General features: G+C 37.8%; 1 protein-coding gene across 1 annotated transcript in view; it reads right to left on the bottom strand.

Annotated features, from left to right (window-relative positions):
- Window positions 1-3,326, bottom strand: part of LOC134747786 (echinoderm microtubule-associated protein-like 2) — a 66,712-nt gene extending 63,386 nt beyond the window's left edge. Inside the window, exons 1-3 of the mRNA XM_063682428.1 lie at window positions 3,224-3,326; window positions 832-1,020; window positions 7-115 (exon numbers count right to left, since the gene is read on the bottom strand). Coding sequence (XP_063538498.1) covers window positions 7-115; window positions 832-1,020; window positions 3,224-3,311 — 386 coding nt within the window. The 5' untranslated portion in view covers window positions 3,312-3,326. The remainder of the gene's footprint in view (window positions 1-6; window positions 116-831; window positions 1,021-3,223) is intronic.
- Between the last annotated feature and the right edge of the window lie 16,278 nt (window positions 3,327-19,604).

The raw sequence follows: 19,604 nt of genomic DNA, 5'->3' as shown, positions 1-19,604 counted from the left end.
GCTCACCTTTGTGGGAGTGAGGATGCCGTGGAACCATAGCTGGACGTCCGTTTAGCAGTCTCTCTGTAGGAAGGTTGCCGTAGCCTTAGCTCTCTCGTTGGAGTGCCTGATGACCCTGGAATTCAAAAAGAAGCATTATTAGTGACCTAGTTAAATTTAGTAAAAAGGTATCGTTTCTAAACAAGAAGATGTTTTATGATTTGCATCTGAAACTAACTTAGGGACATTATGGAGTTTCTCAAGCGTAGTTCAGTCAGAGGAACTCATTTTATAAGACATTGTCTAGTTAGACTATCGGTAAAATAATGCATACAGATGAGATCAGGGCCGGATCTAGGGTAGAGCGAGTGGAGCGGCCGCTCTAGGCGCCGGATGGCAAGGGGAGCGTCAAAATGGCAAATGAGAAAAAAAAGTTTTAAAAGACGCGAGTGTGACGCGGGTCCAAAAATACGGTTCGTTTTGCTTTTGGGTAAAAAGCTTCAACGAAGGGCGCCAAAACCCGATTTCGCTCTACCCTGATCAAGGACTCGGGCCGGCACTGGATGAGATGAAGTAAGCAAATGGAACGTAGGTATAGGACTGACTGATTCTTATTGATTGGCGCTCATCCTTCCAACGCGTTGGGCTTGTAAAGCATCGACTAGAGAGGTCAGAAGACATAAGTTCTTCAGTCATCTTACCATTTCCCTGAGGTGTCAACGACGCTGGTGCTCTTCATTCTAAAGCGTTAAGCCTCCGTAGAGCATCAGCTAAGAGTTCCAGATCAGCCACATGTCTTCTGGCATTAATCTAGAAGATGTTTCTTAACATGGTTCAAGATCTGATTCCCACCTGTGTAACCACCATTTCTTTGAGGTGTTGAAGATGCTGGAGCTCTCCCTTCTAAAGCGTTGAGCCTTCGTAGGGCATCAGCTAGGGTGGACCGAAGACATAGTAATTCCTCAGCCTGCCGGGCGCAGCGGACTTCCAGCTCTGCCACGCGAGCCGCCAGCCCAGCGCCCTCGCCTTCTAGCATTTCATCTGGAATAGACAAAGAATTGGTTAATAATGGTCAATTGACTTGGTGCATGAGTGTCATAAGACATACTGTGTAGAGTTTGTGTCATAAGTCTTTACGTGTACAGTTTGTTTTTGCTATCTTGGCGAGCGATAGACCGTGAAAACGCGAAAATAAGCGACAAATCCCACACTATTTCGCTGCCATGCCGAATGCCGATACGCGTCAGTTTAGACGTTTACGAGCTACGAGTATGTAGGTGACAAAATACTACGGCTTATACCGATCTTTTTAGAAGTCGCTAACCAATAAATGTGACATTTTCAACCAAAAGGTACCACATTGTCGCTTGTCAATAAGGTTAATTTCAAATTGAAGCTGTATGCAAATAGCGCCTTATTGACAACCGACAATGTACCCTTTTGATTAAAAATGGCACAAATATGTATTTACCAACAGATGTTTCGTGTAACAAATACAAATAATACAAGCTAGATGTGGCAAGGGTATATTTTAGCCACAACTTGTTTATCTTTTTTATTCTTGTCAAAATTGGATTTGGCAAAATTAATTCCTTTATGGCTTAAAAACATCGCAAGCATACCCTTTAAAAGACACAATTAAAATCCGTAACCCCACTAAAACCTGCCATGTATTTAAAGACTGCATCCCAATTAAGCACGCGACCACCTTGCGAGCCCCATATAGGGATGTGATGTTTTGCTCAAAGGCCGACCGACCGGTTCCACGACCTTTTCCATGCCTGCATCACCATCACAAGCGAGCATTCGCTTCAAAACCTTTGTTAATGGTCTACAGATCCATAACAAATATACGGATATCAAAAACTCCTTGGGATGATCGTTCTGCAAGTGATAGTAACCACACAATCAAAACGTAATGATTGCGAAATCGCTTTCAGGTCAACGGTGCTCAGTGGTTGACCAAGTGACTATTGTTGTCGGAACAATAGTGGAATTGGCGACATGTGCAAACGGTGGTACCTATAGTTATAGACAATGGCTACATAACGAGGGCAGAATGCAACAAGGCCGGTGCAGTTGCTAAACTGAAACCTGTTAAAAGCGATGTCGATGCCATTGGGAAGAATTAGTCATAAGCCTATATACATACAAGTATACAGGCTATGCAGGATCTATGCTAATATGATGAAACAGTATAGGTTCTATGCTGTGAAAAATGCATTAACATTATGCAAACAAATAAGATGAGAATGCATACTACATCATAATAATTATTTCTAAGAAAATACTTTAATAAACATTAAAAAAACCGGACAAGTGCGAGTCAGACTCGCCCACCGAGGGTTCCGTACTTTTTAGTGTTTGTTGTTGTAGCGGCAACAGAAATACACTATCTGTGAAAATTTCACCTATCTATGCTATCACGGTTCATAAGATACAGCCTGGTGACAGACAGCGCACAGACGGACAGCGGAGTTTTAGTAGGGCCCCGTTTTTACCCTTTGGGTACGGAACCCTAAAAAGAAGTCAAATCTGAACGCAATCTCTATTTAATAAATCGGAAAGTCCACACAAACGAAAGAACTTGTCAATATTAACTACTTGATTACTACTAAGTAATCAATTTTGACAGCAGAATGTCTGATAATGTCAACTTTAAATATTTAAGTAACATTAACGAAATGACATATCATGAAAACATCATTCAAACTGTCAACGCTAATTAACAAAAGAAACCTAATTAACATTTCTATCTGTCGGAAAGTGCAAGTGACTGCATTTTAACAGGGAAGTAGTTTACATCCGCGTCCGTCCGCGAAGGTTGCATTCTGAACAATTGTGCAACACATTGTACCTATCTGTTATTGCTGGGGTACATAATATTCGCAGTAGTTCTCAGCACCTTGCACTCAAACAACATTGCTATTACGGTTGATAAGATGGTAACTACTGGGAATAGCCTAAACTTTTTACTTTAGGTCGTAAAGGAAGGGGCAATAGCTAGCTATACACGCACGGATTTGCCCGTCGGATCTGCCTGAAAGATGTTTCTGGCGGACACATCCGTCAATGTGTGGTGAGAAATAGACACAGATTTGTCCGCCGGATGCCCGTCCGCTACCCATCTGTGTCTATTTCTCGCCACACATTGAGGGATGTGTCCGCCAGACACATCTTTCAGGTAGATCCGACGGGCAAATCCGTGCGTGTATGGCTAACTATTAATATGTATGTTACTTACGCCAGGCAGCATAGACGTCGTTCATGGTGTCCCCGGGAGAGTCGCTCGCCCTCGAACTCCTAGACTCCCTGTCTCCATGGCTCGCCATCTTGACTCACTTTTCTCATGTATTACTTATAGTCATAGTGTTAGTTAGACAGTTCTGTTAGTTGATAAATTCACTTTGATCGCGCACACAAACACTACGCGGTTTTAAATTCTGAACGGGCCCTAGTCAAGATTGCAGTGGTGTTAAATCTTCTAATGATTTTATCACATATTCTTAGCTCTAATCTTATTGTCGATGGCGCTTACGCCATTATAAACGATGCTCCGATATAAATACAATGCCGCGCGACGCTGTGCGGCGTAAGCGCCATCGACAATAAGGTCCCTTTTCATAGAAAATGCCCCATATAATTAATTAGCAAACGCTTTCGGCGCATGCTCGCTCATCTGCCTAAACTAAAGATGAGATGTGACGAATTATACGCTAAAATGGTACAAAGGCGGATCTGATTTTAGATGGTTGTTACGTCTTCTACTTCCTAAACAATTAAAATTGAAATTTCCTTTTTAAAACATGTTAATCATACATTTCTTTTAAACTTTTTTACATTGATTCATCTTAAAACATTGTCACCGTTGGTTATTGGAATGCACTCTCGCGTGATACTTTCCCGCATCGCAAGGTATTCCGGCTTACGGTAACTCGCATTTGCATACGAACCTGATCTAACCCTAACTGGCCAAACTGTAGGTACCTACCTCAGACACCGATTGGATACTGTTTGCTTAAATATCTTAATCAAATTAATAATATGTACCTGCAATAATATGTTACCTACTTTTCGAAAAATATGCGACACGCAGTTCGTTGTATGCCCTCTGCGTATAGTTGGTCCACAGGCTGCATGTGTAGAATGACTGACAGTACACACTGACAGTACAGCCACTGACAAAAATAAATTTAAACTAGTCTCTTAAATTTGACCCGGATATTTATTTATTATTATTTTCGTCATATTTGAGCACACAGGTAACCTCAATTATCAGATTAGTGCCCTACATAAACATATTAAAAGTTAATACATTTCATAGCGCGCCAAAACATCCATATTTACCGACAATTATAGAGAGAGGTTAAGTGTTTCTTAAACGGTACCGTTAAAGCTCTGTTATTACATCAGAAACTTGCGTGTTCCCAATGTTGATGATTAAGTTATTTTCAAAATGAAAGGTGTTGTGGAAAGGTGTCATAAGAACGCTGGGTAACGAAGACACACATTAACAAAACATGAAAATATTTTAACTGAAACACCCTCTCTGTGAGCTCTGGACACTGGAGGCTTTGGTCATTTTGCTCCTTCGTATATGACATTTAGTTCAGTTTATAGTTTAAATAGTAGTGTGTCTACTTGAAAAAACACAAATTAAAATATTTTCATAGAAAATTATTTAATTTGTTCTTAGAGTATTAATGGCAGCGCCATCTCTCTTCGCTAGCCCGTAATCACCCGAGTTGATTCAGTTAGAAGGAGGTTAGAAGGTCGAACCATACTGTTCTACCTTAGAGATGGCCAGGGGGCGCCACAAGCCTTCGGGAAATTGTCATATACTTGGAAATTTCGACCCATGCCACCGTGACCGGATAGCCGAGTGGTTCAGGCACCTGTCCGGTAAACGGGGGACGCTGGTTCGATTACAACTCTGGACACTGGAGCCTTTGGTCATTTTTTTTTCAGTTTAAAACATAACTAATTATTATAACATTTTAAACTTTCGCGGTTTGAACACATATTAAATTGGACTATTGACAATAATTAACATTTATGTGTAAGTGGGTGGTTTGAAAATGTGATGTCTACCTCAAACTTTAAATGCACTTTTCGTGGGGTAGTCACACAAATCTCTGTTTTGACATTTTGCTGGGACGTCAGTTAGCCGCGACCACGACCAGTGAAACCTGTGTCGAAACGTCGGTAAATAAAGGTAACAAAATAAATTCGCGATAGACCCGTTTGTAAATGTGATTTAGTATAACTAATTAATGTACAATTTAGATATGTTCTATATATTCCGTGACATAATATTATTTTGATCTATACTTTGGGTAATCAAGTTAAGGAAGGACGCTTAATATCCTTATCTTTCGGAATTTCAATGGGTTCACACCAATCCTCAATGTGTTATTTATAACATTAAAGAAACAAGTGATTGAAACAAATGCGATCTTGTAGAAATTGTTAATTAGTGGCACTGCCAGTGAAAGGTGCCAAGTTTGGAACTCGGGTCAAATAATTAGTCTAACTAAGTAACGCACATGTGAAATTGTTTCACATGCATAAACATAGCTGAAATTGAAAGTAAGTGAAAGCTTATGCAAGTCTCATTGAGTACATTTACATTTTCTGGATTTTACCCGGCACACAGTTTTAGTTTCGATCTCTATCTAAAAAGTAGAATTATATCATGATCGTACAGAATTTTCTTATTAATACAATGCAACTTTCTGTTGTTAATATCATCTTATTATTTCTCATTCTTATCATCAGTCTAAGTTAAGGATGACTCACGTTAGACCGGGCCGTGTCCGGGTCGGAGCTTCCGGCGCTTCGTTTTCTATGGAAAGCATCACGTGATCACCTGTCATGTCATAGAAAAGTAAGCGCCGGAAGCTCCGGCCCGGACACGGCCCGGTCTAACATGAGTCATTTCCAATCATCCACATTCCTACTTATTTTATAGCTTTGCCTAATTATTGTCTAGATTTCCGAGTATGATTTATGTACAAAATCACTTTCCATATTTTAAAAACGAGAACCTTGATATTCTTGAGATTGACACCCGATTATAAAAAGCGGTGTTTTCAAGTGTCTGAATGCTTGAATTTGCACGAGTAGGTACTGCTAAAAATGCTTATTACCATACTAGACTTATATTGACCGGGATATAGACCGTGATTACCTTTTGTATATCGGGAGCTCACAAATAATACAAAAGGTAATCACCGGTCTATATCCCGGTCAATATAAGTCTAGTGAAACTAACCGTGAATCATTCAAAACTCTAATTGCTTATTACCATGGCTTAATATTTGCCTACATAGTAATAAATAACTAAGCCAGTTATCTAACAGAGCTCAAGAGAAACAAAGGTTATCAGATGGTGCGGCACGCTAGTTTCGTTGCCAGTAATAAAGTACGCGAGAGGAGAGAAACGTCGAAGAGAGCCGGGTTCCGTCAAAAAAAGGATGACTCACGTTAGACCGGGCCGTGTCCGGGCCGGAGCTTCCGGCGCTTACTTTTCTATGACATGACAGGTGATCACGTGATGCTTTCCATAGGAAACGAAGCGCCAGAAGCTCCGGCCCGGTCACGGCCCGGTCTAACGTGAGTCATCCTTTATCTTTATTTCCATAGTAACGGGTCAAAGGCAAAGTGGGGTATTCTAGGTAACCTAGCCGCTACGCCACAGGTAGATTAAAGGTTCAATTGGCACTAAACGATCTACTCGTAGCTGTAGCACGAAGCGATAACTTATGCCAATTTGTCTGGATTCGTGCAGCTAAAACGAATTACCTCTCGACTTTGCAATAATTTTTTAGGGTAAAAACGGGACCCTATTACTAAGATTCCGCTGCCCGTCTGTCACCAGGCTGTATCTCATGAACCGTGATAGCTAGACAGTTGAAATTTTCACAGATGATATATTTTTGTTGCCGCTCGAATACTAAAAACAGAATAAAATAAATATTTAAGTGGGACTCCCATTAAACAACAATTGTGATTTTTTACCTTTCTTTGCGTAATGGAACCCTACGTGCGTGAGTCCGACTCGCACTTGGCCGGTTTTTATCAATACACAGAAGTTATCGGGATTTGACAAAAACACTATGTATTGGACAAAGTTCGGCATCGGCAAATGATGGGTCGCGACGACGCGACTTGACCAACACAATCTTTGGCTCTTCTATATAAGTTATATATAATATAACTTTAACTAGTGACCCGCAGTTTATACAAAACCTTACCGTTCCTTAAATCACTCTATTGATAGGTGAAAACCGCATGAAAATCCGTTCAGTAGTTTGTAAGTTTATCGCGAACACACAGACGTACAGACTTGACGCACAGTTTGTTTTATAATATGTGCCATTTTCAACCAAAAGGGTACTTATTGTCGCTTGTCAGTAAGGCGCTATTTCCATATAGATAGCTTCAACTAGAAATCAACCTTATCGACAAGCGACAATGTGGTACCTCTTGATTGAAAACGTCACATATGTAGTGATGTTGTTTTTTACTACAGTTGTTTCTTTTTTGGAACTTTGAAGAACGTTCCAGAAGAAAAACAATCAATCAAAAGGAACGGAACCCTAAAATCTCATGTTTATCATAACACATTCCCACGAGCGAGAAAGTCAGGTCGTGAGAAAACGCTTAGAAAAAGACAATTACTGTAATCGGATACACGCCATTCTGAACCTCAACGCTACGTGATAAGGCTCATGAGACGGATGACATTATGGGTGTCGGGTTACCTGCCATAGATTACGAGTACTTTAGTACTTAATACTTACGTAAAATGAGATGTTACGGTTCGAATGCCACGTGTGAAAATTGCGTAAGCGCAAATTCGGTGGTTTTATGTAATGCTGGTCATATCCACTTTTACAAGGTTTCATTTCAATAAACCCTGTGTTGATTTAATGTTATATAAAACTTAACTAAACGCTTGGAATACGTAGTGACCATAAAATTTAAATGGGGTTTTAATAGTTTTTTTTAGAAGTTTTAGAAACTTTGTGAAAGGGTCAAAATTCATCAAAATAATACGATTTTTATACAAGTTTTATATCTAGTTAATCGGCTCGTGGCTCGTTTTCTTATTTAAAGCCTGACTAGTAATATATGATCTCGCGCCATATTGCGGAATTTCATTGGAAATATTTTTTTCATACTAAACTGAACTGTCAGACTGTCACCATATACATGAGAATAACAGCGCCCTCTTGACAATGATCATTGATCATATATTTCTGGTCGGGCTTTACAAAAAAAAGTTGATCTGATATTTAACTGTAGATACGAAAACTTTTGTCTTTAAAAGCAATGGAATGTAAATAGACAAAAAATAAATAGCCGTTTGTAGTTGCACAATAGGTTCTGTGAATCTGCTAACTAACTCTAACTGTACCGCAAAGATAACATCAAAGAGTCTCAAGAAGCATTGTTGCTCGCAGAATTACTTCAGTATACACCGAAAAAAAGGAAAAAAGCTTGGTTGGTACGCTTAAAACAAAAATGCTTGGTACCTATCAATGAAAATTTACTCACTAAGCAAAATACATACAGGGTGTAAACTAAACTAATAAATAAATAAGTAAACAGGTCATACTGAGGAAATTTTACTATAAAACCAACCCCGAAATCGTGAAAAAAACCGTCCAAGTGCGAGTCGGACTCGTCCACGAAGGGTTCGATACCATCCCGTAATCGAGCATAAAGCGGCACAAAAATCTAGTTTCTTGTATGGGAGCCCCACTTAAAAATTTATTTTATTCTGTTTTTAGTCTTTGTTGTTATAGCGGCAACAGATATACATCATGTGTGAAAATTTCAACTGTCTAGCTATCACGTTTCATGAGATACAGCCTGGTGACAGACAGACGGACATTGGAGTCTTAGTAATAGGGTCCCGTTTTTACCCTTTGGGTATTACGGAACCCTAAAAATGACTCTCCCATACAAAATATCATCATCAGTCAGCCAAAATGTATGAGAGTCAATTTATTTATTTTATTTATCGTATGGCATTTTATTTACTGGATTAAAATTGAATTCTAATCTAAAGATACCCTCTATGTTGAGTGAATCATTTTTCGCGATTTCGGGGTTACATGGTCCCATAATAAAAGTTGCTCAGTATGGCCTAGACCTATATGTATGTTCATTTTCACCCCGTAAATCATTGCAGGTAACTAAATTTACACCGTGTAAAAAAAAATTGAGAGATTTTCAAAGGAGCCCGATGGTTGCCATTTACGATTCTTTAAACTAAATCTATCTATACATAATACATACATTAAAAGTAGTCAGTTGAAACTTGATACATTTGAAAGTACTTCCGTATAAATAAGTACATAGATACGTAGATACGTACAGATTTTACACAAGCGAAATTGAAAGTAACTATCCAGTTACCCGTATTGGTGTATCTCAAAAGGCAGCGGCGGTATCTCATGTCAGATCGAGGATGTGACGTCACAGGGCCATTTGAATTTAAATGTCTAATACGTAATACGTCAGATTCATTATGATCCTGCGCGCGCGCGGCCCGCTGACGAATAAATTATTGCGACAATAAATGGTTACGATTATGAGAAACTAATCCGTCAATGTTCAAGACAGTGGGATTCTAAATTATTATAAAGAACTGGCGGATGTTATGATAATTTCCATGCAGATAACTTGATCGGAAATAGTTAATTATAGATATGATAAAATTAAAAAATTATACAATACAGTAAACGGCCCAATTGATAAGATTAAATTTTACTGTGAGAGAAAAATATGTAAAAATTTTGATTATTGGTCCGTGATTTAAATCCCTTTTTAGGGTTCCGTACCCAAAGCGTTAAGACGATTCTCGCTGATTTGGCCTTGAGCGTCTCAGCGTCTCTCTACCCGCACCCCGCTCACTGCGATCGTACGTGAATTTCGTCTCGGTGCGGCGACTGCGGCGGAACGAGGTTCAAAGAATAACCTACAGCCCAGAGGCGCGCGGCATTTGGCGCCATACCTCGTATTTGTGTATCTTTTGCAGATATTTTGTTGTTTGAGTATGAGTAGATTATGCGTGTAGTGGTCGTAAATTATAATAAAAATATATTCCCTTATGCATTATACTTTACAAGCCTCAATTAGTTAATTTGTGTTTTATCTGTTTCTTACAAATAAATACCTAAGTCAAATCGACGGATTAAGATTTATAGCTAAAGCTTGGTATGTACTAAATTGAGGCGTACAGTGCGTTTATTTTATACAGTTTTTTTATCCGTAATAAATAAATATAAATAATGCCATTAATAGTTAACTTATAAAATTAAAGTACCTACTAGCTTCATATACTAATACAAATGTGTTATTTTTCGAAGTTCGAAGTTTTCTCAATCATTACGTGGGAATATCATCATTATTAGGGTTCCGTACCTCAAAAGAAAAAAACGGAACCCTTATAGGATCACTCGTGCGTCTGTCTGTCTGTCTGTCCGTCTGTCACAGCCTATTTTCTCGGAAACGACTGAACCAATTAAGTTGAAATTTGGTGTATATATGTAAGTTTGTGACCCAAAGACGGACATGTAAAGTAAACAAATTAATTTTAAACACGGGGGCCAGTTTTGGGGGGTAAAAGAGAAAATTAAAAAAAAAAAGTTTTTCAAACTATATCGTGTTACATATCAAATGAAAGAGCTCATTGTGAGAATCTCAAATGTATATTTTTTATAATTTTAGGATAAACAGTCAATTCAATTCAATTCAATTCAATTCAATATATTCTTTACTCAAATAGGCCTAGCAACAAGCACTTTTAAATTGTTTAGAAGTTATTCACGAAAATAGGCAAAAAATGAGCATTCCCCCCTTTATCTCCGTAACTACTAAGTATAAAATTTTGAAAAAAATACACAAAATAGATCTTTACCTATAGATCACAGGAAAACTTATTAGAAATGAGCAGACAAGCGTGAGTCGGACATAATTATTTAGTTTTTGATCCAACCCCTACGGGTTTATTAAAGACATTTCACGCACGCTTCACATAAAAAATAAATTGTTTAATTTGAGTAATGTACGGAACCCTTGGAACGCGACTCCGACTCGCACTTGGCCGGTTTTTATTACAAGCGCGCCACAACCAAATCAGCGCTTTGCAGTCATTTTTTTTTAGTGGTTAACGGCTATGTATGATGAACCCCTGTGGACGTCAGCCGCCGCTCCGTTGATGGGTTGAGGAATGGCAGCCACCGAAACACGCAAAAAAAATTGTTATCGCCTCCCGCTTGATACTGTGTCAGATGATAGTTTAGATGCTATTGTGAATAAAAAAAATGGTCAGCCGGTTGTATCTCGGTGGACCGTCAGCTGGTCACATGAACATGTAAAAAAATCTTTTCAGTCATCGCATCCCATTTCATACTTTGTCAGATGGTAGTTTAGATGATATTGTTAATAAAACAAATCGTCGGCCGGTTGTATCGCTGTGGAAAGACCGTCAGCTATTAAAACATTATTGTTAGTTTAAAAATAATTTTAATTGATTTAGCCGTTTAGTAAAAATAACCAGTTAGCCGCAAAATGGCCTGTTTTATTATTTTTATTACGGTAAAACTATAAATATCCGGAAATAAGTTTAATTTTATAATTGTTGAACAATAAATGAAGATTCATATATATTTTTTTCATAATTTTTTGTTTACCCATTTAGAAGACATAATACACCAAGTTGACCCAATGAAATAATTACTGAAATCCAGAAGGAGATACAAATAATAATAATAAAATAATAAAACGTTTATTAACAGGCAAGGATCACCCATGAAAAATTTACAGACATAACTACAATTACACTATTTAACACTAATTACTACTTAACTAAACCTACAATAAACATAATAGTACGTTTTTCCGTAAATAAAAATACGATAGGCCGTTTTGCTAGTTCTTAATCGATTAAAATTATTTTTAAACTACAAAAACAATGTTTTTGAAAAGGTACTATTCATACATACAACGTAATAGGTAATAGGTAGCTTATGTTAAATCAATTATTTATTGTTTCGAGATGGAATGGAACATTATTCAAAACGTAAAACTTGAATGACATTATAATATGTCGGTTAGAAAACATTTATTTATTTATTTCAAATGAAGTTTTCTCAAACATACGTATATCATAGTATATTATATACGGATATTATCATTACATTCATTGTAATAGACCGCAAAATACCGTGTTGCGCTCGCTAATGCGCGTCGCAACCAAATCAGCGCTCTGCAGTTATTTATTCTTTGGCCACAATAACTCCGATATTATAGCACTTTGCTTGTGCATAAGCGAACATAGTGCAAGGAAGGCACGGAGCGACGAGCGACACAGCCTCCTCGTCTCAAAGCTGGCACACGACTGCCGGCCACGCCATTTTCAGGCTGCATACGCATGAAATGTGGAAAAACGTTCGTTTTCTTAAGAAAATATTTTTTGATTAAGAAAAGCTATGTTGCATTTGTAGAACCTGTTAAAACATATTTGTTAGTTTGAAAATAATTTTAATCGATTAAGCCGTTTAGAAGTTATAAGCAAAGTTAGCCGCAAAACGGCCTGTCGTGTTATTTTTTTTTCGGTGAAACTACAAATTTCAGGAAAAAAGTCAAATGTTGCGATTGTTGTCCATAGAGTGAAGATGCATATATATTTTTTTCATAATTTTTGGTTGACTCATTTAGAAGTTATAAGCTCTAAAAAGTAACAGTTTTTGGCCAAAAACTGCGCGAAGCGCCTTAAAACGGAACCCTATTGCAAAGACTCGACCGCTGCTGTCCGTCCGTCCGACCCTCTATTATCCGTCTGTCACGATTGTATCTCATTTACCGTGATAGCTAGATAGTTGAAATTTTCACAGATGATGTATTTCTGTTGCCGCTATAACAACAAATACATACAACATACAACAAACGTGATTTTTTGCCGTTTTTTGCGTTATGGTACGGAACCCTTCGTGCGCGAGTCAGACTCGCACCTGGCCGGTTTTTAAAATAATTTTAGCTTCACCACACTTTCTCGTTTCTCCCGTTTATACGTGGAAGTTAAATATTTTATATTCACGTGTTTTTCCTTTCAATACCTATACCTAAGATATATTGGAATGTTTTTTAAACATGATAATTTAGCAATCAAGTATTCACTGAGTATTCGATACGTAAATAAAATAAAATAAATCCGGTTTAAACTTTAAACCTTATCAGGCCTCATGATTAATAATAATTAGTATAGTATCATATAGTATACAGATAACATAAGTACCAAATTTGTTTATAGTGCATGACGTCAAACTGCCAAAACGTTGGACCATGGCGCTAATCTCGCCATCATACGGATTGGTCTACCATGTTGTCCACGTTACACACTGACATATTGTCAATCTTATTGCGAACACATAAGGTCCACCAATGTTCAGTAGGTAAGAGTTTTGCTACTAGTAGGTAAACAACATTATGTATAATATGTTTGTGGCATTTTTAGGCAAAAGGTAACTTATTCGCTAGCGCTATGATTGCAAGATAACAGCAATCACCTTGAGATTTAACAACGTGGTGCCTTTTTAAAACTGACACTTTTGTCAAAATGACTCGGTAAAGTGCGATGCTTGCTTTTTGACGAATGCCAGTGCTAATTTCAGTCATTAGTCAAACATTTAAAGTAATGACCTGTCACTAACTACGCGAGGACAGCTACCGTTTCGCCAGTAATTACCCGACTCTAGAGAAGGAAGGTCATCCGTTTTGTCGAAATTAATTTTGCAGAAACAAGTACCTATAGAAAGTATCGGAAATCTGAGAATTCGCTAAACCCTACATTTAAGCCTATACTTTTTATGTTGAATTTTGATCACGCCTCCATAATATTAATTTGAGTCCTTTTAGAAAAAGGTCACTTCTGTGGATAATAAAAGTAAAAGGTAATCTAGGTAAATACATATATAGTCTCAAGTACTGATAAAAATGTGATGTCTGCAGGAAAGACGCGAACTAGTTAACCATAATTTCAGGTATCAGTGCATTTAAAATGTTACCTGACTGAACCTAACCTAACCTACTGACTGTAGAATCAGGAATATCTGACTAGGACACGGTACCCATAGAAAGTCATAATTATGATCGCACATCGATAATTAATTAAAGCGCAATATGACTGCATTGCGTGTTACTCTGGTAATATTGCTGACATTGTACTCAATGTTGCTATTACACGATTACATCTCCCTCCCACTATATTACAAATATGTATTACAATAAAAGAGATTGGTAGTTTTAAATTGTCGTTAGACTAAACTGTACTGCAATCCACTCAATATTAATCTGTACATGACTTATTCCATTCTTAAGGTTTCGGATTATTTTATGCAGTTTTGTATGATTGTATCGATTCAGTTCCATAGCTAATAAAGATATTGAATAACTCTTTCACTTAGCACTGCCATTTATGTTGTTGTCCGACGCGCCTACAAATTAGATTAGCACCGTCCTAATACACGCACTATGACATCACTATACCAGTATACACGAAGAATAGCATCTAATGAAGAAGATTTTACACCATTGCGATAAAAACAATCATTGCTAAATCAAAACATTGCACAAATGGACGCAACATAACCTATAAATATAACTTATTTCACTTTAACCTCACTTTTACACTGTTCTGTTCTTATTACGAGAATAGCTCTTTAACTAAGGATAGATATAAAAAGGATTTTATTATAATTAATATTTTTAGACCCAGACAGCCGGTAGTCTGAGCTGCACTAACTAAATTATCAATTGGGGCCACACAGCTGATTATACACGATTTCGACAAGGTTCTGTTAAAAAGGAGACGTCGAAATGAACCTTAATATTGATAAGGGAAAGTAGAAAGTGGTGAAATGGTTGTATGATGGAACCGTGTTGAAGTAAGGAGTGAAGGCTACTACGCATGCGTGAGGAGACACAATAGGGTTTCAAAACAGGAAGACTGAAGCAAAAAAAACTTTGTTCTAGTATAAATAAAGTTTACAATTGATTAGGATGTGCATAGCGCTTGCGTTGTGAGACTTGTGTCGTAGTAAATATTTCAAATTTGTTTCAAGATTTACAAACAGTAACAGTAACCAAGGAAATACGCACACTTGAGTACATAATGTGTGTTTGATGACAGGTTCGAAGAAACTACACATTCCAAGCATATTTTATGTTGTATTAACTATGTATAATGACATTTGGTATTGGGTAAAACCCATAGGTTTTCCCCATAAATGAAGTATATTATAAACTTTCACGGTAAAAGGTAAAAAGACTAATTCAATTTGTTACGTAAGTATTATTTACAATTTAACGTTGATATTTAACAACCCTTGACATCGTAAATCTTTCGCCAGGTTATAAAACATACTTTATTGTAACTTTCTCTGATAAGTAATGAACTGTGAGTAGGAAAATCACCGCTGACACTGTCACCCGTCATAAAGCTACTGTGCCAGTTTTGTACTTCGCATAAAAAACTGACGGAAAACTGACGAAAAATGCCCTACGGTTCTAAGGGGTCTATTTTATCTTTCCCTTTACAATAAAGAAAATATCTGGCCTAACAGGGAATACCGCAACGTAATTTAAAAAACATTCTCATGTATCGTCCACAAAAACGAAGCCTTTGACGAGGTCGATAAAATTTGTCTCCTAATTTTACGCGTTGAACAGATACGTCCTCGATTCTCCACGCAAAATATTTTCAACTAAAACCACACCTGTGTGTGTATTGACTACTAATGTCCAGTTCGTCCAGACAAACAGCGGTGATGTAATGTTGACATCACACTGGTATCGGTGACCTTCGTGTCATCTCGCCGATACTTATCTGATACTGTTTGCTCACTTTATTTACTGACAGACCTGACAGTCAATGTCAGTTGCATAACTGTTGCGAATGATTTCGGTTTATAGATAAAACCATTTGGTAGATAACTTTTTTTTCATTTCATTTTCAGTTGAGCTCTTTTCCTACAGCTCATGAAGGAAAGCTAAATTAGCCTGAGAATAGTTATGTTATGACGCGCCGTAACTGCTGCCAAATGATATACACAAAGAAAGTAATTTTAGGCTTAAATTTAGGATAGACATACATAGACAATCGATTAAACCTCTATCAGAGCCTCCGTGGCAAATATCTACTGCCAGAAGTGTCTGTTCCGTTCTTCATTAGTGGGTAAAAAATATATATTATAAGTTATCTAAAAGGTAGAATGTGTTATAGTTGTTACAACAGATACATAAATAACAAGTTTTATATATCCTCATTGGGAAAAGTACTGAAATTCATAAGTACAACCTATTATTATTTATTTATGTTGCAGGATATTGCTCATTGTATTTGCAAATGCAGTCATATTTTTAAACCTATACGAATGCATGTTTTTACGTGAGTATATAACTGCATATGGAAGCGTTTTAATGGCTAGCAAATGCATCCTGCATTGCAAACTGCAGTAAACCTAATGACATATAGCTTGTACGCCTTGTACATTTATAACTTAAACTGACTTATATGCCATCAAACGTAAACGAATAGCGTCTCTGTTATGCCGGGTGCGGGGCAGTTACAGGCGTTACAGCAGATACTCGTACCGGAAAACCAAGAATAAGAATAAGAATTGTTTATTGCCACATTATCCAGAAGTACAAAATAAAATAAAATAAAATAACATAAAACAAGAATAAGTAAAACAATTATTAATATATAAGTACAATCAAATTGGGCAAAGGGTTACCAGTCTCAGCGTGTGCCGGGCCGAGATGCCCGGCGCTGGTTTTCAGACCGGTCCCAACTTATATTTTATTAAGAAAAACGCCTTTTCACCAGTGTCTGATCCACCAAACCTTACTGGTAGTGCCATTGTAATTGATGGTGGGTTTCCTTCTAAGCTAGAGTGGTTTGGCAATCCAAGGAAAAATATATAACTAAGGCTCCCAAAATGTATGCACACCTGTGATTGCGCAAACTCGAATTACACGCATTTAGGACCAAATTAAGGTATTAAAAAGATTTCCAGCTTACTTATCTAATTTGATTGGCCTATTATAAGACTTAAGTGACTGATGTCCGTTAAGTGTGAATGATGTCCGCTATGACAGAAATCATGTTGAAACGATCGTCCAATGCCTACGTTTCGCGCATGGTCTAAGGTATATCGAGCTGCGGAGCGTGTGGAGGAAGGGAGGAAACGGATTCTTCAGACTTCAACTCTTCATACGCGAATTATAGGTATACACTCAATTATTTAAACACCACTGTTGTCTGTTGTTGTTGTGGGTGTTGTGTGTGTGTTGTTGTGAAGGAAGCGAAAGAGGTATGTCAGGATCGTAGCAAGTGGAAATCCGTGGCCTCTGCCTACCCCTCCGGGAAATAGGCGTGATTATATGTATGTATGTATGTTGTCAGACATTTTATTCGCTGGATATCTGACGACTGCAATGTTTAACGTTACATCAGTAACGAGGACGTAACGAAAGCATTGTCTCAATTTAAATCTAGAAAATCACCTGAACCATTTTGTCTGAATAGTCCTTTGTTTCAGATCTCATTGTTGTGTGTTGACATCGTGTGTGTGATGTGTACACAAGTTGTCTTAAGGACTGGAACAGCGTGTCTAATGTGTTTGTCAGTCGTATCCGGCTCGTGGGACCATTTAGTACCGACGTTTTTGATGGAAAACTACTACATACTGTTTTTTTACGTTAAAATCCGCTATATAATATCCGCGCGAATAATTACCTATTTATTCACTCGCTTTTGAGAAATGACTTAGTTTGTCTGCTAAAGTTCGGTGCTACAGCTACAATACGTACTGCCAAAGCTCCTCTCTCATCCAAGAAATAAATACAAAATCTCCAAAAATTAAACATATCAGTTTCTTCGTGGACGAAGTTGCGGATAGGGTTAGTTAAAAACAATCGATTGATTTATTGGTTTGTATGTATTGATGGGTTTGGATTTGGAAAAAGCTTTTAATACTAAAGAATGCCTATTAAAAGCCAGAATATCTCGCCAAATCAGGAAAAGGCTTATCAAAGTGTGGACAATGACACAGAGGGACAGAGAAAGACTTGAACTTTGAAATGTGGTGCTGGCGGCGGATGGAGAAGATTAGTTGGACCGAGAGAAAATCTAGAGGAAGTTCTCAACCTTGGGTAGGAGAGGAGGTCCTTGTTGCAAATCATTGAGAGCAGAAGAGGGAAGATGGTTGGGCACCTGTTACGACACGACGAATTCATAAAAATATTGTGGAAGGGAAAGTAGAAGGAAGGCGGAAGAGAGGGAGACCAAAAAGAACATACATGGACCAACTTATACCATCTTTACGCGGACGACCTACAGATTTATGCAGCGGCTAATATAGATGATCTTGCTTCAATGATTACTCAAATCAATTCTGATTTAGAGTCCATACGGGATTGGGCGTGCAAATTCGGTTTGAAGATTAATGCCCAGAAGTCGCAGGCAATTGTCATTGGTGGCCCTTACTATGTAGCTAAGCTCTCAGACATGGTGATACCTGACATTTTTTTTGATGGGACTAAAATCCCCTTTTCCTCTACTGTCCGAAATTTGGGTGTCATCATGGACCAGACGCTTTCCTGGGAACCCCACGTGGCTGAGGTGAGTAAAAAAATGTTTGGTTCCCTACACTCTCTTCGACGACTTCAGAATTTCCTCCCTCTTCATACCAAACTGACTCTTGCCCGCTCTCTCTTGCTCCCTCTACTAGACTATGGTGACATTGCGTTCTTGGATCTTAATGAGGAATTGCTGAATAAACTTGAGCGCTTACAAAATGTCTGTATCAGGTATGTGTATGGCCTCCGTAAATACGACCACATTTCTAATTTTCGTAAGCAGCTCGGGTGGTTACCGATCCGCCAGCGCAGGGATGTGCATGTTCTGTCGTTGCTTTTCAACATACTCTTCAACCCCTGTTCCCCATCTTACCTAACCGAGAGATTTAACTATCTGGCTGAAGGAAGTGATCACCGCTTACGTTCTAGTGCTAATCTTACGCTTGCTAATCTTGCTATCCCTTTGAATAAGTCTCGAACGTACGCAAATTCTTTCACAGTGCGCGCGGTGAAGTTGTGGAACGAGTTGCCCCTGTCGCTCAAACGGTCCCGGTCTGTAGCATCACTCAAAGTTAATCTGAAAAAGCTTTGGCTTTCCCACGAACTGTGATTTGGTTGAGTGCTAATATATATATTTTATTTATATATTATATATATATATATTTAATATTTATTTAGTACTATATATTTATGTATGCTAGTACATATTTATTTTATTGCATAATGCAATTGATGTATTTTAGTTATTTGTAGACGTTAATATTGTAGTTTTCCTTTTTAAATATTATTGTACGTTCTGTAAGTTTGTCTATCTATCTAATTCGAATTTTCCACTCATTTACTCTAAGGTTAGCTGGAAGAAATCCCTTATAGGGATAAGCTCGCCTTTGTACCTAAATTTATATGAATTTCATGTTAACAATTTTTGTTTTGTACAATAAAGTGATTTACTACTACTACTACTACTT

Source organism: Cydia strobilella, chromosome 15, assembly GCF_947568885.1.
Source record: "Cydia strobilella chromosome 15, ilCydStro3.1, whole genome shotgun sequence".
NCBI lineage: Eukaryota > Metazoa > Arthropoda > Insecta > Lepidoptera > Tortricidae > Cydia > Cydia strobilella.
The sequence above is the reverse complement of the archived record's forward strand: the minus strand, read 5'-3'. Positions and strand labels throughout refer to the sequence as shown.